General features: G+C 62.1%; 2 protein-coding genes across 9 annotated transcripts; one reads left to right on the top strand and one right to left on the bottom strand.

Annotated features, from left to right (window-relative positions):
• The first annotated feature begins 43 nt into the window (after window positions 1–43).
• MCRIP1 (MAPK regulated corepressor interacting protein 1) lies at window positions 44–8,124 on the top strand. Of its 5 annotated transcripts, none has more exons than XM_081219954.1 (5): window positions 44–96; window positions 6,042–6,097; window positions 6,177–6,295; window positions 6,944–7,045; window positions 7,242–8,124. In XM_081219954.1, exons 2-5 carry the CDS (start codon window positions 6,090–6,092, stop codon window positions 7,304–7,306), a joined length of 294 nt encoding a protein of 97 aa, XP_081076080.1. In that variant the 5' UTR covers window positions 44–96; window positions 6,042–6,089; the 3' UTR covers window positions 7,307–8,124. The 5 variants fall into 5 exon arrangements, with proteins under 5 accessions (XP_081076080.1, XP_081076083.1, XP_081076081.1 ...); XM_081219957.1 differs by lacking the exon at window positions 44–96 and adding an exon at window positions 264–408; XM_081219955.1 differs by lacking the exon at window positions 44–96 and adding an exon at window positions 264–494.
• Window positions 8,125–13,146: 5,022 nt separating this feature from the next.
• On the bottom strand, window positions 13,147–22,277 carry GCGR (glucagon receptor). Of its 4 annotated transcripts, none has more exons than XM_081219904.1 (14): window positions 22,066–22,277; window positions 17,394–17,563; window positions 17,196–17,298; window positions 16,341–16,448; window positions 16,138–16,259; window positions 15,946–16,052; window positions 15,716–15,872; window positions 15,469–15,628; window positions 15,336–15,396; window positions 14,982–15,117; window positions 14,568–14,656; window positions 14,280–14,418; window positions 14,160–14,201; window positions 13,147–13,797 (listed from the first exon to the last, which is right to left on the bottom strand). In XM_081219904.1, exons 2-14 carry the CDS (start codon window positions 17,451–17,453, stop codon window positions 13,576–13,578), a joined length of 1,506 nt encoding a protein of 501 aa, XP_081076030.1. In that variant the 5' UTR covers window positions 17,454–17,563; window positions 22,066–22,277; the 3' UTR covers window positions 13,147–13,575. The 4 variants fall into 4 exon arrangements, with proteins under 4 accessions (XP_081076030.1, XP_081076028.1, XP_081076029.1 ...); XM_081219902.1 differs by lacking the exon at window positions 22,066–22,277 and adding an exon at window positions 21,670–22,040; XM_081219903.1 differs by lacking the exon at window positions 22,066–22,277 and adding an exon at window positions 21,670–22,038 and having other exon boundaries at window positions 14,982–15,051.
• Between the last annotated feature and the right edge of the window lie 335 nt (window positions 22,278–22,612).

The raw sequence follows: 22,612 nt of genomic DNA, 5'->3' as shown, positions 1-22,612 counted from the left end.
TGGCCGGCGCCCTCGCGCGTGCGCGTGCGCGTGCGCGGCGCGCGCGTCACTTCCGGCCGGGCCCCTGGCAGCTGTAGCGGCGGCCGAGAGGGCGAGGTGAGGCGGTGGCGGCGGGGGCGGGGGCGAGGGCGGCGGGGGCGGGGGCGGGGCGGGCGCGGCCGGGACCCGCCCTGACGCGGCGGCCGCGAGGGGAGGGCCCCGGGCGGGGTCGTGGGGCGCCCGGCCCGCCGCGGCGGAGGATAGGCAGGGGCGCGGCGGGGCGGGGCGGGGAGGGCCCGCCGGGCACGGTGCTCAGAGGGGGCAGCGGGCCGCCCTTTTCCGTCCCTGAAGCTGCAGCCGCCCCGTCATCCGGGGAGCAGCCCTGATGATGCTTCCTGACCCCTGAGCGCGGCCGGCCGGCCTCCCGCGGTTCGCCTTCCGCCGCCGTCCAGCCTGTCCCAAGCTCCTGGCCTCTGAGCCAGGCGGGGCGGTGCCGGGTGCGGGGTGGGAAGGGGGTAAGAGGCTGCCCGCCGTCGGGGAGCTCACCGGGCCCCGGGGGCTGTCGGGGTGGGCGGGAGCCGCAGCGGGGAGGCCGCAGACATCAGATTTCCAATTACAGAAGCAGCCCAGGTTGTGAGAAACTTCAGGTAACGTGGAGGCGCACAAGTCATGTCCCCGACCTGTCCCAGGGAGACTTCCCAGAGAAGGTGGTCGTTAGCCGGGCCCCCAGGGACCAGCGCGATAGTTTTGGGTAGACAGGACATTTTGAGCAAAGGCCCTGAGATGTCAGTGGGGAGTGTCCAGAGCTTTTAGAGAGGAGTGCAGGTGGGGAGGGAAGGGGGCAGGAGCTGAGTCCTGAAGGAGGAGGCTTGATTTGGGGTGAGTGGAAGGGCTAGCGATATTTCCACGTGAGGAGGGAGGGGGGTTCACACACTGGGGTTTGTTGCTCGGGAGGGGAGCTGCTGTTGACACCCAGGAAGGTGGGGGAGGGGTGGTGCAGTGCTTAGAGGCTTTGCCTGGGGGACTTCAAGAGACTGCCAGGCCCATTTAGCATCTAATACGACAGTGTTTTGCTGGCACTTGCTTGGGCGGTAGATTGTTTTCTAGAAGTCTCATTGGTAGAAACTGGGCTGTTGAGAGCCCCAAAGACACCGAATATAAAGGAGAAGTGGAGTCTAAGAAAATTTGAGTACCTATCAAAAATTCTAAAGGAACACAGAGTGGCTGCAATTGCATCATTGATTCTAACTCCAGAATATCCACTGTCACTTTCCCAGACCACAGAGTGTCATCTCGCCCAGTCCTTAGGCAGATGGCTGTGTGTGGGGAAAGAGTTCAAGACTGGGGGCCTGGAGACTGGGCTTTGGCACCCCCTCCCCCCATGCCTCCTCCCAGGAGGTCTCTGAAGCCCTTTGTTCCCATGGAAGAGCAAGGTGCTACATAGATCCATCCAGGAGGACTCCCTCCCTGTCTCTGAGCAGAACCACATCGGTGCCAGGGGTCAGGGACCTGCCAGGAGTACAGGCAGGGATGGGGGCAGGCTCTCGGGTGCTCAAGCCAGCTGAGCCATCTTGACCTAGCCCTGACTGCTGTGGCCCTGGAGGCCCAGAGGTTGGGAGGCCCTTGGGGTCCAGACCCCATTCTGCTGGGTGGAAGGTTGCTTCACCTGTCAGGCCTCCAGAATGGGGGTTATCGGGGTTCTACCTGGCTCAGTGCAGCGGCCACCCTACAATTGGCCCTTTTGCCAAATGTTTGCCGTGGCCGGCGGTGCTGCTGCCGTCACAGTGTGCTGTATGCTTGTGGGTCTCCGCCATGCCTGAGTGGGCTGTCTCTGCATTCAGTTTGCCCAGGGCTATCCTGGCTCACGCTTCGTAATCAACAGCAGCCCTTTTACTCTCAGAAGTGCCCAGCTGGACAATACATTCCTTCTGATTGCCCTGTCCACCATCGTATTGGATAAGCAGCCACGGAGACCTCGTTTGAGATGGTGGCTTCATGTGGCTATACTTGGGTCCCTGTTGAGCAGGAAGGCCTGGTGAACATTCTTGGGGAATGTTTTGGCTCAGATGGGGATTCTGAGGCCCATAGAGGGAAGAGACTTGCCCAGGGGCAACAGAGCAGGGATGGACAACCGCCACTCACAGGGTGTTTCTGGACCCTGCCAGGTGCCGAGCATGCGGCCCGCTGGCCGCTATGGGCTAGTCAGCCGTGGACAACAGTCAAGACCTGCAGAGCCCACTCGGGGGCAGTGTATGGTTCTCCGTGGCGCCGGCAGCAGCAGAGGTGGCTCTGAGGCACAGGCCGTTTGAGGGGGCGGCCCAGTAGCTGGTGACATCTGATGAGATAGATTGTGGCCAGACTGAGGGCTTGATGGCAGTAGAAGACCCTGGTAGTGTCCGGGTGGGGAGTGACTTGGCAGGGTGGGTCTTGGGAAAATCGTGCTGGCATGACATGTACTGGGGATGGAGAATAGTGCAAGATACTGTCCCGACACAGAGGTTGGAGGGTGAGCAGTGGATGTTGGACCAGGGGTGGGTGGGAATGGGAAGAAGTAACTGAAGAGCACATGGGTGGAGGCTTGAGATCTGTGGGCCGAGGGGAGACTCGTTGCATCATCAGATCTAGGACCTCAGTGGTGTGAGCTGGGCCTCCGTGGTCCGCTGAGAATGGAAAAATGCTGCTAACCTTTGTGCTGGCGATTGCCAGATGCAGCCCAATTTCAAAGCTATTAAAATAGGAAAAAAGTTTCTCAGAGTTGATGGGATATAGGAAATGTGATGAGGTTTTGAGTTCCAGTCTTGAGGAAATAATTGTGCCTGATAATCACTGTGAGCAAAAGTCGGAAAGAAAACAAAAGGAGGGAGATGTTTGCGGAAGTGGATGCTCCCTCCCTGCTGGCCAGATGGACTTGAGGCTCCAACCTCAGTGGGACTCTTGTGACCTGCTCGGCCTTTTTAGGTGTCCCTGGCACTTTTCCAGGCATGCCATTCTCCCCAGCCTGCTGGTCACCTGGCCCCTCCACACCGGCCTCTGTAGTGGCCCTGCTCAGCACTTTCCCTGGGCAGTAAACGTGCTCGGGTTTCCCTCCACTTCACCCCACACGCCACTGTCAGCCCAGGCCTCGCACCTCCCTTCGCAGCCAGGGACAGGCAGTCTTGGCTGATGGTCCCACTTCCTCCCCTCGCTCCACTGAGACCCTTTGTGCTAGGTCGATGGAGATTTTGTCATGCTGGTCCAGCGGTCACCTCTTCGTCCAGGTCTTCCTGAGTCCAGCTGCCCCCTTGGTCATCTCTTCCCTGACCTTGTTCTCCCTCCCCCATCCATGCCTTTGCGGCTCGGCCCTCTCTGCTGGAGCAGCCGTGTGTCCCCAGGCTTCTGTCTTTTAACATCAGTGGTATGATTGGCCCACTGTTGCTGTGGCTCGTGCTCGAGGCTGTCACCTTCTGTAGTGGAAACAGGCCCCGTGTATATTGGTCCCTTTCAGTGGCTCTTCCCTCTGGGCGCTGACAAGTACTGCTTCTCTGGTCACTCCGGTGCACCTCTCAGTGGCCACGTGGCCCTTTCCCTTGGATACACACCTAGGACTAGAATAGCTGTCATGGGGCGTGCATATTTGTTAGGTTTTTCATGGAAATTTCCTTTGGGATCAGCATGGGGGCCCAGCTCCCTGGAGGAGCCCCAGGAGGTGATGAAGGTGAGCGAGCGCAGCTCACTGTCCCTCTGTCTTCAGGGGAGCAGCAGGGACCTGGCCTCTTGGGAAGCTGCTGGTACACTCAGGAGAAGCCTTGGTGTCCCTGCGTCCCGCCAGGTGGCAGGATCTCAGTGGGGGCAGGGCAGGGCCAGCACAAGGTTCTGAGGAGAAAGGCCCCTGGAAGGAGGCTGAGCTGCTGGGAGAAGACGGAGGACTCGGGGGTTCCTCACATCTAGGAAGGCCAGTTGGTAGGACACAGGCCATTAAAGATGGACCTGGTTAGGTGTGACCTCCCCCATCGAGAGGAGGCAGACGGTGACTCCTTTTTAAAGAGTCATTTTACTCGTCCTTCAAGTCCCAAGGACGTGAGAGGGTGTCCAGCACCTGGCCGAGGTGCTTCCCGGCCACTCTGTCCAGGGCACCAGAAACCTTGTAACTCAAGTAGCACATCTGTATGGGCAGGCACCCAGTGACAGGTGCACAGCTCTGTGGTTTATGGGGGACACTAGCCTCTGGTCGGGAAGCCCAGCCAGTGGGGGCAGCGAGGGGTGGGTGTCCACTGTGGAGACTGAATGCTCCAGGGGTCCGGGGCACAGGCCTCAGGACTTCAGTGACCAAGGGGAGCAGGTAGGTGCCCAGAGAACCCGAGAGCCATGTGTGCACGTGCATGTGTGCAGGCAGGGCGATGGGAGCCGTGAGGGTCTGGCACCTGAGTTAGGCCTGAGACTGAGCAGGGGGCCCTAGGCATGTGCCCATAAAGGCCAGGCAGCCCCCAGAGGCAGTGACCAGAAGAGGCCGAGGCTGCCCTAGAAGGAGAGGCCCCAGGGATGGGCAAGGCTGGGAAGGCAGGTACCCTGAAGAAGTGGCCACTCAGGTCCGAGAGGACAGACTGCAGGAGGGCTGAGGGGGCCTGGGCAGGAGGGGCCAGCCTAGAGTGGTCAGGGGCTGGCTGGTCCTCCAGGCACCTTCCTCCCCATCCTGCTGCCCACAGCCCCTTGGGACTTGAGCGTTCTTGAGCCCTTTGAGTGTCCCCACGGCACCCTCAGGCCAGAGAGGGCTTTCCCTCTGTGCTCTGGTGTTCGTGGGGCTGGTGCCTGGGCAGGAGAACCATGGGCAGCGAGATCCCCCGAGTCCAGGAAAGAAGTCACTTTGTGAGGAGCTGGGCCTCTCCCCTGGGAGGGCACAGGGTTCCACGTGCCCCCCCCAGGAAACTGGCTTTATGCTTTTTTGTTGTTGTTGTTGCCTAACCTGTGGGCTGTGTTTACCTGTGCAAGTGTTTTTTTTTTTTTTTTTTTTCCCCGGCCGCGCTGTGCGGCATGTGTGATCTTAGTTCCCCGACCAGGAATTGAACCCGAGGCCCCTGCAATGGAAGCACGGTGTCTTAACCGCTGGACTGCTAGGGAAGTCCCCCTGTGCGGGTGTTTAAAGGCCAGGGGAGCCCGAGAAGAAGTACCCACCGTGTCTCATCCTCCTGGCCCTTCAGGAGGGGCTATGGCTACATGCTCTAACCATTCTGGGGCCCCTCGGCTCCAGGGGTGGGTGGGGGAGGCACTTGTGCTCAAAGGCCCTTCCCAGGCTTCCCCCCACACCCCCAGCACCTGGGGTTGCCCTGCTCTGGGGCAAGGCCAGGCCTGGGACTGGCCCTGTGCAGCCAGCCTCCTCACCCTGTGGTGTGTGTCCTCAGCCAGAGAGAGCACATTGTCCAACTGGCCAGTTTGAGAGTGAGCCTAAAAATAGACCCCCATCCAGGGCTGTACAGTCCCCTGGGCTGAGAGAGAGGCTGTAAACAGCACACACCCCAGAGTCTCGGTCACTAGGTTGGGCCTGGCGACTTCCTCCAGGCTCACAGCCCTCCCCCAGCCCTTCCGTCACACCCCGGGGACCAGGAAGCTGGACAGGCTCTGCTGGGCTTCTCACCATTGGGAAGCACATCCCCATTTTACAGATGGGAAACTGAGGCTCAGCAGAAATGACACACTAGGCCCTGCAGACAGTGAGGGCACTGGGACGACCGCAGGCCTTCCCCATAGACCCACGCTCTGCCGGCAGTGGTGTTCTGAGACTTGAACTGGGAATGTCAACAGAGCTGCCTGACTCTGGGGAAGGTGCTCCCAGGCAGCAGTGGTCCAAGTGCCGGGGCCACTCGGAGCTCATGCTGCTCTGACTCGTGCATGTCGCTGGCCCAGCCCCATCTGGCTGACCCTGCCGCACCCTTAGGCAGCTGGATTGTGGCTAGACCCTGTCTCCTTGAAGGCAGGGGGGCCACGGCTAAAGGGAAGAGGCAGTTGCAGCCCACCGCCTTCCCATCTCTGGAGCCCTTCTGGAGCGGGTGGTCTCCGTCCCATTCCTGTGTCGTGGGCTTCCCTTCCAGAGGCCGAGGGGATCCGGCAGCGGAGTGTGAGGACCAGACGCCCCAGCGATGACCAGGTGGGTCTTGGGCAGTGGAGTGGCCTCCAGGTGGGAGGGGCCTGCCCCCAGCCCCTCCTCACCGGCCGGGCTCCCCCAGTTCCCCTGTCTCCAGAGTCGTCTACAACGGCAAGAGGAACAGCAGCCCCCGCTCTCCCCCCAACAGCAGCGAGATCTTCACCCCGGCCCACGAGGAGAATGTGCGCTTCATTTACGAAGGTACACGGGGTGCCCCCAGCCAGGCCCCCTGAGCCCCTCCTGCCCCTGTACCCTCACTCCGCCCCAGGCAGGTGGGGGGACCCAGCTCTGGTCACGGGAGGCGGTCAGCACTATGGTGTTCCTGACAGGGAGCACCCCAGAAGAGGCAGTATTTGGAGCCAGTGGTGTTTGCTCGGGGAGATGGGGGCCGTGGAAGACAGTGCACCCTGGGAAACCTGGGGCATCCTGGAAGTGGTGTGGCTGGGGTGTGTGAGCATGTGTGCACAACATCTGTGCCAGGAGGTGGGGGATGGAGGAGGCGGGAAAGATGGGGGGCCTGCCTGGAGGAAGTGCTGTACCCCAATGGGTCTCATATGCCACTGTGACTGCAGCTCTGGTCATGGTACCATGAGGCTGAAAGGGGCATGGTCTGGGCAGGGCTCCCCGAGGGAATGGGGATGTGTTGGGGACTTCAAGTCAAGAGCAGGCTAGGCCAGAGGGCCAAAGGCTGTGAAGCGGGAGTTGGGGGCAGGGGGCCTGTGGGGCCACTCTGATTGGGGGAGAAAGGTCAGGAGAGGGTGTCCTCCAGCTTGGACACTGACTGGGCCGGACTGCCTGATGCTGCAGGCCTGGGGGTCTAGAGCCCCTGACCACCCCTGCTTCCTGCAGCCTGGCAGGGCGTGGAGCGGGACCTGCGCAGCCAGATGTCGGGCAGCGAGCGGGGCCTGGTGGAGGAGTATGTGGAGAAGGTCCCTAACCCCAGCCTGAAGAGTGAGTGGGGCTGGCCTGGGAGGGAGGGGCCGGCCAGGGGGTTGAGCTGGGGGCAGGAAGGCCCACCTGCTTCCTGCTTCCAAGACAGCTTGGCAGGGTGGGCTGGGTCCCAGGGCTTTCAGAGACACGGGCAGGACGAGGGACAGACCCTGCCTCTCCACCTGCGCCCACCGCTGACTGCTCTGTCCCGTGGCAGCCTTCAAGCCCATCGACCTGAGCGACCTGAAACGCCGGAACACGCAGGACGCCAAGAAGTCCTAAGGCGCGCCGGTGCCCCTCCCCTGGCCTCTGGGAGATCTGGGTGCAGCCTACTGCTGGCCTCCTCCTCTCCTGTGGGCCCACCTCCTGGGAGGGGGAGGGGGCCTTGCTCCCAGTGGGCTGAAAACCCCAGGACCAGGACATGACTGATGGCCGAGGCCTGCCCCCTCCTCCCTGAGCCCCCTCCTTTCCTCTTGGGGGATCTCAAGCTACCCCCGACACTAGGAGGGCTTGGGCCCTGCCAGCCCCTGCCCTCCTGTGGGCCTAGGTGGCTCTTTCGAGCTGCCTGGCCCTGCCTGCCCCCCAGGGCCTTGACCCTGACTCCCTTCACCTTCCCCTGCCCCCACCCCCCTACTCCTGGCCACTTCCAGGATCAGGAGGGAGACGAGGGGGCCTTTGTTGTCTCTTGTGCTGGTGGGATTGGGCTGGGTTAGCTCCTGAGGTGGCCAGGAGGCGGGACAAGGGTGATCCCACCAACCCCTGCTGCGTCTCTGGCCTGGACACAGGGAGTGTCTGACCCCTCACCCACTCTCCAACCTGGCCCCTTCCTTCCCTGTGTCAGCTTCAGGATGGCACCAGCTGCCTGGGCCTGGGACACTGCTGGGTGCCCCCTCCAAGGGTCTTGGGCAGCCAGGCCTGGCCCCCCCCTTGGGAAGGGGCATGGGGCTGGCCTGAGCTGGTGAGGCTGCCCAGTGGGTCCTGCCCTGTGCAGTGAGTTGGGAGGGTCTTCAGGGCAATTTTTTCTTCCTGTGCCCTCCAAATCCAAGTGTCTGACTGGAACCTGAGGACGAGTGAATAAAGGCGGGGTGGCATTGGCTTGGTCACTTGGTCTGTGAGGCCCCTGTCTCGGCTGCCCACACAGGGCTGGAAACCCAAGGTCATGGTCCAGGCCCAGAAGTTCCGTCTAATCCCTGGGCTCCACCAGGGGGCTTGGGCCTCCTGGGGGGCAGTGGGAGGTAGAGATGGGGGCCCTGGAAGGTAACACGTCCCACATCCCTCTGCGGCACTGGGTCCTTGGGGAGCGGCTCCTCTGCTGTCCGGATGGAGGAGTGGCTGCTGGGCTCAGAGCGCCCCAAGTGCACTCAACCTTCAAACCTGGACATAGCCCTGGCAGACAAGCCAAACCGGAATTTATTTCGGGAACACCCTTTCCTGTTAGAGTATTCTGGGGCTCCAGCAGCCCCACAGGTGGCTCTGGGAGGTGTCTTTTCCTGGGGGGAATTCCCCAGGGATGGGGGTGCAGGAAGGATGGTTCATGAATAAGCAGCAGCCACGGCTCGCTGCCAGTGGGTGCTGGCTGGTGCCAGGCCCTGAGCCAAGTTCCTGTAACCACACAGGCCTGTTTGCTCCCCAGGGACCTGTGGGGTATCCTGCCAAGGGTTTGCGTGCCTGCTGGGCTGGGTCATCCAAGCAGCCCCCCGTCTGTGGCTGGAAGGGGGTGGGCGTGGCCTGCCTGGGGTGCAGGGACCTGTGGCCAGAGGCTGAGTGGGCACACAGGCACACATGCCCTCCACCCAGTGTGTCCTAGACCACTAAGGATGGGGTGATGTCCAGCCAGGCCACTGCTGCACTTGTGGCATTGAGCAAGTTGCTGAGTCTGCAAGCATCAGTTTCCTCAGGTGGAGGTAGGTCAGCACCTGCCTCCTGGGTGGCTGCCCAGTGCTAGTGCTTGCTGCCACTATTAGTCACCTTGTGGATGCACTTGACAGGGCACTCAGCCACAAGACTTCAGCGGGGCCTGGACTTCTGCATTCTGGCGACCGCAGTCATGGCCTTGCTGTGAGCCCTGGGGCATGTCACTCTCCTGTCCCACCTCAGTTTCCCCATGTGGAGTGAGGGTATGGGCTGTGGTGGTTCAAAGGCCTCTCTCCGAAGGGGTGCTGGAGCCCCCTGGCAGCACACCGGGGAATGTCTAATATCTTGCTGCGTTGGTTAAAAATTGACTTAACTTTGCTCCCAGCCCTCTCTAGGTCATTCCTCCCTCCTGTGGGGCTGGAAGGTGGGATTGGGGCCACACTGGGCCCCAGCATCTGGGTCTCCCCTGCCCACAGCCACCCTCCCGCTAGCAGTGGTACCTTGCCCCTGTGTGGGTGGGCCCATGGGACACCCCGCAAGGCCTTTTCATTCCCACTTTCCCCGCCAACTTAGATTTTCTGAAATGGAGGCCCTGGACCTGGAGTCTTTGCCGAGAACACCTTGGAGGTGGGAATGTGGCTAACAGGCTGTGCTGAGGTGGGGGGTGAGGAACTCGGATGGGGGCACTGGAGATGGAACCCTTGCCAGCACAGTGGGCTGCCTGGCTGACCATGAGTGGCTGGAGACACCTCTGTCCCCCTCAGACAGTGAGGGTAGAGGAGACGAGGGGAGCATCCTGGTGGAACAGGAGTGCCCAGTCCTCCCTCATGTTCTACCCTTGGTGGCGCTCGTATCACTGTCTGCTTTCATTCAGTGCTGACAACTCGGGGGGCGGGGGGTAGAGTTTATTACCCTGATCTTACATATGAGGAAATGGTGACCTCTTGTAGGAGACTGGCCTTAATCTGATTTTTAAGCTTTTACTGTTATCAAAATCTGAATTTAGTAAGTACTTCCTGAACATGTACCCTGAGCACGTTCATGTATATTGAGCATGAATAACACCCAGTCCATAGTCCCCTAGTGTGTAAAATAATATATTCCACATGGGTTATAGACTCAGAATAGAAAGGCCAAGTGCGTCGGCTGAATCTGCTTGATGCATCCCTTAAGTCTTTCTTAGTCACAGTACCTCCTCCCACATTTCCCCTCCATTTATGATTGAAGACCTGCTGGATACTTGATGTTGGAGTTTCCCAAACTCTGGTTTTCACTGGTTGCATCTTTGTAGTGTTAACAGACTCCTTTGTCCCCTGCATTTCTGTAAACTGAGGTGGGATATGGATGCTTGGTGGGATTCACTGGAGGAAACTTTGGGCATAAAGGTATCGCTCTGGTTGCTGTGTTGAGAACAGGCTGCAGGGTTCAGGGTAGAAGCGGGGAGACCTGTCAGGAGGGCTACCTCAAGTGAATCGTGGGAGGAAGAAGCTGGGTGAGGGGGCAGGTAAGGAGTTCGCTATGGACTGTGGAATTTAAGTTGCCATTGGATGTCTGAGTGGAGGTGCCAAGAGGGAAGCTGAGTCTAGAGTGGATTTGGGAGGGCCTCAGAGGTTGGAGATACAGTTTGGGAGTAATTTGAATATTGGTGTTTTTTTTAAGGTTGATAAAGAAGGGAGGAGGGTGGGACCTGATCCCTGGGCACTGCACTCAGGGAGAGGAGGAGGAAGCAGGACCAGGGACTGAGCAGTAGAGAGCAAGGTCAGAGAAAGGGCAGGTGGGGGAGGACCTGGGGCCGAAGGCTGCCGCAGTGTCCAGGAGGAGGCCGAGACAGGCAGAGTTCGGCTAGTTGCAGCCCTCAGACTTCTCCGCCCACCCTCTCACCTAGAGGCAACCATTTTCAACTTTTCTGCTGATTCTTTGGTTTGTATTTCTCTTTCTAAATAGCATACATGGACTGTTACTTCCTGGTTTTCCCATTTCATTCTGTCCCCCACTCCCACTACACACGTGCTCTCACCATCCACTATCCTCCCTAGATCTTTCTCTCATAACTTTGGTTACATCAGTGTTGAGTATTTACATTATGATGTCTATGTATTTAGAGATGAGCCTTGTGGTAAATTGTGATTTTCTGCCCAACTTTTTGTTTTCCTTGAAGTTATTAATTGCCTTCTTTTTTCATTTGCTCAGTTGTCTATGTACTAACACTAAGTCCTGAACTCTCCACCAGGTCATCTAAATCTCCTCTCAGTGTGTTCAGTCACTTTGATCCACTTGAGGGTGTCTCTCCTGTACTTTTGCCCTGCTTGAGGCTCCCTCCCCCTAGTGACCCACTCTGCCTGGCACACAGCTGCCATCCTGGGGATGCCCCTCAACTCTCCTGGGTTTGATCAGTGTTTATTGTAGTCCACGTTTTCCTCTTTCTTGGTCTCCACACTCATTTTAGTAGCATGCATGTGGGGAGACACACACACACACACACACACACGTACGTGCTGGGTGGTTCCCATGCATTCTTTTAGGGGAAGTGCCTGAGATTTGGACTGGGGTGGAGGTGGGAAGGGGAGTAGAGACGGGGAAGGGGCAGAGAGCCTGGAGTGTCCGTCTTCCCGAACGGAGGGTGGTGCTGTGTGGGTGCTGGGCCCTGCGTTAGAGTCAGGTTCCCCCACCATCCCACCTGCAGGACGGCCTGCTCAGAGCCACTGTTTATTGGCTGGATGAGCCCAGCCCCTTCCAGGCCTCCACCTCCACTCCTGACTCCACCAGCCTGCTCCAGTTCCCTTGGGGACAGGGACAGGGTGAAGGAGGACAAGGGCAGGGGGAGTCAGGGCGGGGAGGGCTGGCAGGAGGCCCCTAGGTGAGCGGCACGCCCGCAGGGCAGTCACCAACCCTGAGCTCAGCTGGCGTGAAGGAGAACTTGTGCCCTCCCTGTGCTAGGCTTCTGGGCATGGAGGGCTGGCAGGGCTGCCCCTGTGGGCAGGGGCTCAAAGGAGCATTAGGGCCTAGGGAGCCTGGGGGGCCCGGGATGAGAAGTGACCTGAAGCCTCAAGGGCAGGGGTCTCAGGTCCTCAAAGGTGCAGCCAGTCACACTGCCTCCCTGCCCTGCAGCCCCCACCGATCATAGTGACATCGCACCCAACCTGGGCCGCAGGAGAGCCCGATCTACCTTAACTCACCTCCTGCCCCTCCCTCCCTGCCATATCCGGTGGCACGAGGTGAGGGCCCCCTCAGGAGGGCCCCAGTGCCTGGCAGGTGAGTAATTCTATTTACCTTTCCTGAGAGGCCTCCTGTCCTTTCATTTGCTGCAATTAGCTCAGCTCTGCCTAAGCAGCTCCAGCCCACGTGGCCGGGCAGGGGCTGTGGATACCCCCTCCCCCAGGTCCCGGCAGTCACCCCCCACCAGCTCCTAGGGGCAGAGCCGCCTGGCTGGCCCATTTGGCTTGTGCTCTTGGCTTCTGTGGCCCCTTCCTCTTTTGACAGTGCCCCTGCTCCTCCCTCGCTCCACGCACGGCCCCCACCAGGCATCATGGCGCCGGACACAAGGGGCGCTCTTGAGGGGTGACTACAGTCCTCGCACTGCTCCTGCACTTGCCTCCACCCTGTGCATCAGATGCACCGCGCCCCGGGGGGCAGCTTGGACTCAGGGCGCACCACCTGGCTCTTCCTGCGTGAGTGCCAGCCCTCGCTGACTGCCAAGCAGGGTGCCCACCCACCAGGCAATGGGCAGCACCCTCGCACACAGCTGCCCTTCCGCATGCGCTTGGAGCAGCAAGGACTGCAGTGATTCTCTGTGAAGTGGCTGTGTTGGGCTGTGCCGCAGTCTTTGGAAAACTGCGCCTGCGCTTTGACTGTCTCCATCTTGGGGGTCCATCTCTCCCCGCTCCAGTCGGCTACCTGGGCTGCGGATTGCTGGGGTGGCTAGAGTTGGGATGAAGCAGAGGCCAGTAGAGGACATCCAGTTCTGGATTATCCAGTGATGCCCTTGCTGGGCCTGAGTCCAGCCCCAGCTTCAGCTCTAGCAGGGAGCCAGGGGTGTTCATGTGGGGTTGGTAGAAGGACTGTGATGTCGGTGGCTTCCCTCGACCATTGACGCCTTTCATAGCCCTCTGCGGGCGAATGGTGTCACTCCGGGGGTTGAGGGGCTGAGACTGAGTGGAGCCCGTCCACTCTGGCCCGGGGTGGGGGTGAGCCACCCCCCCACTCCGGTGCAAGGGCTGGGGACGGCCACCACCAGCCATGACTCACACATACCCTCAGGGGTTCCAGCTCCAATTCACCTGTATGATGGGGCAACAAGAAGTCTAGAAGGAGCAAGCCAGCACGGGCCGTCCACGGCTGCTCCTTTCTCACGGGGAGGCCCTGGGCCCAGCCGGCCCCTCTCCTCCAGCCCAGCTCTCCACCCAGGGTGAGCACAGAGCTCTTTATTGTCGGAGGACACGTTTTCTCTAACTCAGACACACTAACACACAGGGGGACACATGGGCATGCATTCACAGAACAGCTTCCCCGCCACACCCCCTCCCCCACCCCTTGGCACAGAGCAGGTGCCCCTCAGATCACCACACTGGGGGACATGTGGACAGCGAGGCGCTGTCTGGCTCCCACGCTCTTGCCTCTGTTGGGCATCAGTTATGGATTGTCCAGTGATGCCTTCTCCGGGCACCTGAGTCCGGCCACAGCTGGAGTTGCAGGGGGCTTCAAAAGGGGTTCTCAGCCAATCCAGGGAGGCCGCCAGCCAAGTGGGTCTCCGCAGAGGGGTCCTGGCTAGTCCTGTTGCTGCCGCTGCCCCTTGACAGCAGCAGCTTCTCACTGGGGGGGCCACCAGTGGGCCTGGCCGTGTGGCTGCCGACATGGCGCTCCTCCTGTAGTGCTTTGCCCTCGCGCCAGCGGTGCCAGCGCCGCAGCAACTCCGACTGCACCTGGGGTGGGCAGGTGGGTCGGGCCAGTCCCAGGGCCTGCCCGTGCCACCCTTTCAGGATCCCCAACCCCCTGGCCTTGAAGGGCTACGTGGCGCCCTGGGTGTGGAGCCAGGCAGGCTCTGTCACCACAGAACGCTGGGGTCTGGGAACACCTGGGGACCCCCTCACCCTCAGGTGCACTCCCTGAGGACGGGATGAGGCTGACCCATCTCAGCAGGCCTGATACCCAGTGTCCTGGAAACTGAGCCCAGTAAGTGCAGGTGGACACGAAGGGCTCACACCCCTGAGGGGTGGGGCCAGGGTGTCTATACTCCCCCTGACCCCAACCCCAGCGCTGGTTCCAGACCCACCCTCCCACCTACCTCCTTGTTGAGGAAGCAGTAGAGAACAGCCACCAGCAGGCCCTGGAGACATGGGGGAGGTCAGGGCTGCACCCAGGCTGGCCTGGGGGTTGGGTGGTTGGTTAAGGGGCGGGCAGGCACCTGGAAGGAGCTGAGGAAGAGGTCGAAGAAGAGCTTGGCGGAGCGCAGGGTGCCCTGGGCATGCTCGTCGGTCACAAAGGCAAACACCACCTCATGGACCCCCAACAGGGGGATGAGGGTCAGCGTGGACTTGGCCAGCCTGCGGGGGCAGAGACTGAGCCACCAGCCCAGCCCCCCACCCCGGGGCTCTGGTGCCTCCAACCCCACCTACACTCCCTCTGGCCCCCCCGGGGGTGTGCAGGTCCTCAAGCCGCCTGGTGCCCTCCCACTCCCAATGCCCACACCCACCGGAATTTGTAGTCAGTATAGCGCATCTGGTGGGCTCGCAGCTTGGCCACCAGGAGGTGAAGGATGCGGATGAAGATGAAGAAGTTGATCTGTGGGGGGGGGGACACAGCTCAGGGCAGCTCTTGGCCCCCACCTGTCCCTCCTGGAGGTGGGCCTGGCAGCCAGACAGACCCTGGCTCCTGGGGCCCTGGGGCTGTGGGCACCCAGTCAAGGATGGACAGCCTGGCCCAAGGCCCAGGGCGCCAGCCAGTGTCCTGGGTGAGTGTGCCAGGCCTCCCTCCCTGTCCACCCAGGCAGGATGCTGTCTGTCTCCTCGGGCTGCTGCAGGCCGATGAGGAAGGAAGGGGCTGGGGCGCCAAGTTCAGCAGCCTCCCGGCCCTCCCTGCGGTGCCGGCAGGTGCCTCATTTCCTCACCAGGATGGCCAGGAAGACAGGGAAGCGCAGGATCCACCAGAAGCCCATGTTGTCATTGCTGGTCCAGCACCTGCAGGGTGGGGCCTGCTCGTGTCCTGGCAGCCTCGCAGCCCCCCGCCCCCTGATTCCTTGGGATCTAATTAGTGCCTCAGGAAAAGAAGGGAGATAATTACCAATGACCTCCACCCCCGGGGAACCAGGTTTGCTTAGTGCCCCCCACTGCCTCTGGCCAGAGACCCGTGAGGCACTCCCTCACTCTGAGCCACATGGCCATTCCCCACGGGGCCAGCCCAGCACCTCCCAGCCAGGAGAGGCGAACCCCCCTGCTGGCCCACCCGCCAGTCAGATACTCACTGGATGTTCTCAAACAGACACTTGACCACCACCCAGGGGGTGACGAACAGCATGGGGGCACCTGTGGGGGAGAACAGCTGTGGTCCCGTGGCCCCGGCCAGCCCGCCGGCCCCCCGCGCACCGGCCCACTCACCCCAGCCGATGCCCAGGTAGAGGGGGAAGCAGCTCCTTTCAGGGATGGTGGCGAAGCCCAGCAGGCTGTGCAAGTACACGCCCTCCACCAGCAGCCAGCAGTAGTTGGCCACGACGCCGTACTGCATGAACACCGCGGCCACACGGCAGCCGGCCACTGCCTGGCCGCGGGGGCAGCATGAGTGCGGGCCTCCCAGCTGCCTGCCGCCCAGGGCCCGGAGGCCAAGAGGCCGGATCTGGGAGCTCACCCCGTCACTCAGCCAGACGCTCACGCTGAAGTCGTCCCCAATCCTCTGGCTGTAGCGGGTCTTGAGCAGCGTGTCGATGACCAGCACAGAGCTGGCCTTGAGCACGAAGGACGCGAACAGGTTCACGTGGATGTAGTTTCGGGTGCAGTGCAGCTTGCTGTGGGCACAGCGAGTCAGTCTCCGCCCACCCTGCCCGCTGGGGCCCCCCATGAGCAGGGTGGTGGGCATACCTGAGGCCCAGCAGGATGGCCAGGGCCAGGAGCAGGGCCCCCAGGGACAGGGAGTAGCCCACGGTGTACATCACCTGGAAGCTGCTGTACATCTTGGCCACCTCCTTCTGCAAATCGCAGTGGCCAGTCAGGGCTGGAGAGGGCCATCTTGCCCCTCCCCACAAGCCCCCACTGCACCTGCCATGGGCTGACCTGGACCTCAAGCTCCTTGTCGTCCATCTGGCACTGGGATGCATTTCGCCATGGCTGCCCCCGTGGCCCACGTACCCACTGCCCATCAGGCCCACACCTCTTGAAGACGAGGCGGTGCTGCACTGCGGGGGCAGGCTCTGGTCAGCGCCCCGCCCCTGGGCTGAGCCCCCTCTGCCAACCCCCCACATCCCTGCTGTGGTTACCTTTGTGGTGCCAGGGCAGGTACCAGGGGCAGGAGATGTTGGCTGTAGTGTTGGGAGGGGTGTCCGGCCAGCAGGAATATTTGTCAAAGGTTCTATTACAGACCAGCTCTGCAGAGGCGGGGACAGGGTTGCTCCTCAGCAGGGCCCGGCCCGCACAGCCCCCTGTTGCACGCTCTCTGTGTCCCAGGAGGCAGCCTCCCAGGTCTCCCTGACCATCCTGCCTGCCCTGGACGCCTCTGTCCAGCCTGGTCCTGAGCTCCAGCTCTGCCCAGCCACCTCCCCTCAGATACTCCGCATCTCCACCCAGGGTCTTCCCTCTTCCTAGTGCCCTTCTAGTAGCACTTCCATCTCTGGAGGCTGAACCCCAATTCTGTTGGCATCCTTCTGGGCCCAGCACCGGCCCCCTCCCTCCCCCAAACAATGGCTCGGCCTCCCAGGCAGCTCCTCCCGCCCCAATCTCTCTTTGCACCTGAGTAATCTTCAGAACTTGTCCAGAAAGCTGTACCCCAGTCTGCCTGAGCACTCCAAATAATGGCCCATCTCCTTCCCCCTCACCAGCCCTGGTGCCCTCTGCCTGCCCCTCTCGGTCCACCTCCCCTACACACTGTCTGCCTCCTGGGCCACGAGGCTTTGCTCCATGGGAGGAAAGACGGTGTCCAGGCCCTGGGCCTGAGGGGTGCCCAGCAGCAGGGGAGGGTCACGAAACACCCCAGTTCTGGGCAGTTCTACCATTTCTTATATGTCCTGGTCTGTGGCCCTGGGCTAGTCACCAGCTTCTCTATGGCTCAATTTCCTCACCTGTAAATGGTGGGTGGGGGTTGGGGGGACTGGACTCGGGCCGAAGGCGGGGCTCACCAGTTGGGGGGGGCAGCAGGCTCAGGTTGTGGAGACACTGGTCGCCATAGAGCTTCCACTTCTCAAACAGGAAGTCCATCACCTGAGCGGAGGGGGCCTGCGGCTGGGGGTACAGATGGACGGACAGAGGGGACAGACTGGCGTCGGCGTGAGGGGCAGGCAGGCTGGTGGGACGGGGGGACTGGCAGCAGCGCTCACCTGGCAGGCCAGCAGTAGAAGCAGGAGGAGGTGGGGGCAGCGTGGCAGGATGGGGGGCATGCCTCTGGGCAGCTGCCCCCCACATCTGGCTGGGGTTGCACAGCTGGGGCAAAGAGGTCCTCGTAGGTGCACACTCCTCTGGGGGCTGCTGAGTATCAGAGCAGCAGGGTCTGTGCAGGGACACCCAGGAGTGAAGAGGCCCCGCTGGTCTCCGTTGTGATCAGCAGGGTGTCCTGCTCCCCTAAAACCATCCCTTTGAGTCTCCGGATCCTACTGATGAAGTGGGAGCTGGGAGGGAGGGAATGCCAGAAATGGTCACTCTGCCAGTGGCAGGTTGGGGGTCTGGCCCTGCGCCTGGGGGTTCTGCCCAGGGTCCTGGGAGCTGCTCCATCTCACAGCCCGTGGCTGTCTGTGTGGCGGCTCTAACAGTCCCAGAGCCCCTCTCCTACATGTTGGTTAAGCGGCCCCAGTCCTGCCTGGTACCAAAGATGTCAGAGGAGGGGGCAGCCTCCCTAGCTGCCCAACTCCTCCCTTCGGCTCTCGCTATTTTTCCCACCTATTCTTAGCTCCTGGGAAAGTAGCATGGCAGGCTGGGGCAGGGTACCAGGACCATCCATCACTTGGTCCCCAGGGGCATGGTTATCAAGGTGGCCCTGGGCCAGCTCCCAGACTTGGCAGGGGTCAGGAGTGCCAAGCATATGCTTAGGGTGGTTCCTGTCACATCCATGCCCCCTTGCCCAGGACTGGGGTGTTTAGGTGCTCCCTTGGGCCCCGCCCAAGACTCCAGCCGGGCTTCCTGGGTCCCATGGGCCATAGCATGCAGGCAGCTGCAGCGCATTCCTTTGAGATTAGCACTGCCAGCTGCCGGGGGCTCAGACACAGGACCCCTGCCCTCGTGGTGCCTGCAGGGGGAACCTGGTCCTGTCCGGAGCCTGCGTTTGGGGCATCAGCAGCCCCGTAAGTCATCGTGTCACTGCTTCCAGAGTCCGGCTTCTGATCCACTGAATTCCACAAGGGCAGTAGGGAGGGGCTTCCCTTGGGGCCTAGGGGTGGGGCCCCTAGGAACGACTCATGCAGCCCCCTTAGGGCTGTGGATGGCATTCTGCCACAGAGTGAGCATGTGATGGACCGATGGATGGACAGATGGACGAAACTGGCTGGCTGGAAGGCAGTGCCTGGGAGAAGCCAGGGAGAAGGTGGGAGGAGGGATGCAGGCTGTGACTGAAGGTGGAGGCCTCCTGGACAGCCCTGGATCTCAGCCTCCTCCCATCAGAGTCCAGATGGGCCCTCATGGGGCCAACTCCCGTGGGCTCCTCTGTGATTCACCCCTCACCCCTAACGGGACCCTGAGATGCCACCACGTGGGGTGGGCACCTGGACCATAGCCTGCTGTGGGGCTCCTCACCCTGGCCCTTGGGCCACAGTGCAGGTCAGGCCTGGTGAGGCAGGGCCCAGTAGTCGCTGGTCCCCAGGCCCTGGTCCAGGTGGGGGAGCCAGAGCGGCGGGCCTTCTCAGGGGAGTAGCCCCCAGGTGGGTGGAGGACAAGGGGCAGGTCAGGTGTCCCCAGCCCGAGGGGCCTTATCTCCTGATTCTTATCAAACAGCCCGGTCTTCTGCCCTGCCCTTGCCCACCGAAGCCATGGAGCCAGGTGGCTGAGGAGCACTGTGACCAGCTGCTGGAGGACGGGAGGTGGCTGGGAAGGCTCAGGGAGACAGGGGCAGCCTGAATGGCTAGAGGCTCTGGGGGCAGGGCAAGGGGAGAGTGACAAGGGATGGCTGGGGTGGAGTAGACAGTGGAGATGCAGGCGGGGAACACGGGGAGGAAGGATACTGCCCCCTGCCCAGAGGCCCTGCAGCTGGTGGTGAAGGGAGGATGAAGCTGCGGGGACAGTCCAGTGAGGAGCTCCAAGGCAAAATGTCAGCCCCTCAGAGTCCAGCTGGGGTGTGGTGGCCAGGCTGTGCCTCAACTTTCCCATCTGAAAAGTGGGAGTTCACCTTGCTGACCTCCTAGGGCTGTTAGGAGAACCCAAGGTAGGCGGGGCCACACCCAAGCAGCCTGCCTTCCAGCTAGGGGTCAGTTAGTCTGGGAACCACAGAGAGAAGCTGAGCCCCCGGGGTAGAGGGGAGAGAGGGATGGGCTACCCTGGGGTCCCTCCTTCACTGCCCCTCCAATGGCAGCCAGAGCAGAGGAGTGGGGAGGCCTTTCCATAACCCCTCCTCCCATCCCTGGTCTGGTCTGTGGGGTTGGGAATCCTTGAAGATTTACCCCACACAGTTCAGCGCCTACAGATCACAAGCTGGTACCCCAGCTCAGAGCACCGGTGGTCCCACGTCCCTAGGGATCAGGGCCTCAGCACCCCCCCCAACCAATACAAGAGGCAGAGGATGATACCTCTCACTAAGTCTCTGATAGAAACACAAGAAGGGGCAAAAGTGGATGAGGCTCCCATGCCTGTCAGGGGAGTACGGGCAAGATATCTAGACACTTCTCTGAATGAGGACTGGGCAGAGTGTGGGGCTGTGTAGCGACTTTCAGCTGTGCAAGGCTGAGATTCTGAGGTCCCTGCCCTGAGCACCCAGGTGTGAGGCTGCCGCCACAGGAGAGGGTGACATTGCAAGGCCCAGTTCTGGTCCTGGGAACAAGGGTAAATAATTCAACTTCTCAGAGCCTCGGTTTCCCTACTTGAAAAGTCCCTGCCTCCTCAACGCCGTGGAGGACAATGAGATTTGCCACTTGAAGGGAAGGACAGATTATAACGTGCAGGCCCCCTCCCTTCCATGGGGGACACTGCAACCCCAGAGGCAGCCTGCCAGCGCCAGGGATAAATATTTGTTGAATGAATGAGGACTGAGACTGGGACGCGGAGGTGCCGCTCCAAGCCTCCCATTGGCCTTGGCATCAGGGCTGCTGTTTTCCACCTTATTACCCTCCTGGCACGGCACAGGAGCTGGTGGAGGCGGGGGACTACCAGCCAGGGACCAAGCCTTCTCCCTTCGTGGACCTGGAGGCTTCGCTCCCTCTCTGGCCCTGGACTGCACCTGCCCAGCACAGATAGCTCAGGGTCAGAGACTCTGGCGGAGTGGGAAGGAGGGCCAGCTTTCCCCCGGCTCCAGCTCACCCCCTCCTCTCTTTCCCAACCCCCTCTCTCCACCACGGGCTGGCTGGCTGGTGTTCTGTCTCCCCGCCTGGCAGAACGCACCACTCCTGGGTGCTCAGAGCTCAGCTGTTTCCCCAGTTTCCCCTGGGGATGCCCCAGGACTCCCAGACCTGCAGCTGGGGGAGGGGCCCCCAGGATGGGTGGATCTCCATGGAGGAGAGTGGGACGCTGGTCACCCCATCTCCTCCCAGGATCTGAATAGGTGTGGTTGAGGCCTGCCAGCCTCTGATGGGTATGGGGGTGGGGGTGTTTGTGAAACCAGAGCAAGTAGCGGAAGGTCATGGCCCCAGGGCGGGATCAGGGGCCACAGGTTGTTGACAAAGCCTCATTCCTGCATCCTCCTCCCACTCTGTGGGGGCAGGGCGGGCCTGGATGTGGGCCAGGGTGCTACTCCCCCACCAACCCTCATCCCCCAGCACAGAAGGGCCGAAAACAGCCCGGACAGGTCCTCGGAGGATGCGGGCGCCCAGACCTCAGGAGTCAGTCCGTTTCTGGTGGGGGCAGAAATCCTGCGGCCCAGAAGTGTGAGTGGGGGCCGCCGGAGAGGAAGGAGCAGGCAGGGCAGTGACCTGCCCTCCCTGCGGATCAAAGTGACAAGTGTAGGCTCCGCGGATGACGCCCCTCGGCCCCTCCGGGGAAACCCGGGTAACCAAGATACAGCTGGGGAGCTTTGGGAAGCAGGGGCCCGCTGGAGGGAAGCAGGGTTGCCCCCCGCGCCTCTGGGGGTGTCTCCGAGGTTCTGTGTATGCGCGGGGCGGGGGGGGGCGGGGAAGCGGGGGTGCTGGAGGGAGGAGTCGGGAGCGGAGAGGGGCAGCAGGACAGCGCGCCTGGCGCTCACAGACACCCCACCCTTTTCCCCGAGACGCGCTCCCCAGGGAGGAGAGGACGGGGGAAGCGCTGAGACCCCCAACCTTCTCGATAGTGCGGAACCAGGTTGACCGTCCGAGCTGGAAGGGCGCATCCTGGGGTTGGGAACGGGGTGTCCGACGGGGATGAGGACGGCGACACCCGGGGTCCGAGACCGCCCACCTAAGATAGGGGTCCACGCCGGCCAGTCCCGCGCTCCCGCCTTCGGCCCCCGGCCGGGAACGTGTCCTCGAGCCTGGCCCAGGTGCTCACCGCGCGCCGCTCCGGCCGCTTCGCGATCCCCGCAGTCCTCCGCGCGCACGGGTCAGGGGCCGGCCGCCGCTCGTCTCCACGGCGCTGCCAGATCAGGGTCGGCGCCGGCACCGCGCCCGCGCCCCGCGCCAGCCGCTAGCAAACTTTCCGGCGGCTACGCTCCGCGGCGGCGGAGAGAGTGGAGGAGGGGGCGGGGGCGGGGGCGGGAGCGGCCCGAGGGTCCCCGCCCGCGCCTCCGCCCTCCTGCCGCGCCTCGGGGAACGACTGCGGACCCGGGAGCCCCTGCCCGCAGACCCCTCCCCGCGCACCCGTGCCCGACTCCTGCCTTGCGGACTCCTACCCCACGGGGCCCTCCCCGCGGACCCCGCCCCGGAGAACTCCCAACCCAGAGCTCACTCGGCAGACCCCCGCCCGGGCGACCCGGGCCGGCAGACGGCAGCTCCCCGCGGGGACAGCAGCGGTGGATGGACAGGTGCGGTGTGTGGCGGGCGCGCGGCCAGGGGTGGGAGCTGTGACTCCACGCCCCTTCCTCTCGTCTCCTCCGCGTTCCCGGGCCCTCACAGCTTCTTTCCCGGGTACTGATTGTCGGAAGGACTGACCCCCCACTTACCCCGCACCGTGGCTCCTAGGCGACTCTCCCACCGCGCCCAGAGCAGGCTGGACTGGAGTGGGGGGCCAAGGCGGGGAAGGGCGGCCCCTGGGGTGCCTCTTTAAGCCCAAGGGTCCCGTGCCATCTCCCTTAAGCACCCTCCAGCACCGTTCATCCAACAGCACAACCCCTCCCTCCGGGCGCCCCCCCGCCCCACACACCCCAGCAGTCAGCCCCCAGTGACCGCAGGGTCACCAAACCCCATGCACACTTTGGGGCCTCATCTTTCCTGGCCTTTCAGTATCTGGGGACATTGATGGTCATGCCCTCCTTCTGGAAAGTTCTCCCATGGCT

This window comes from Mesoplodon bidens (genome assembly GCF_964165515.1).
Source record: "Mesoplodon bidens genome assembly, chromosome: 19".
NCBI classification, from domain to species: Eukaryota; Metazoa; Chordata; class Mammalia; order Artiodactyla; family Ziphiidae; genus Mesoplodon; species Mesoplodon bidens.
The sequence above is the reverse complement of the archived record's forward strand: the minus strand, read 5'-3'. Positions and strand labels throughout refer to the sequence as shown.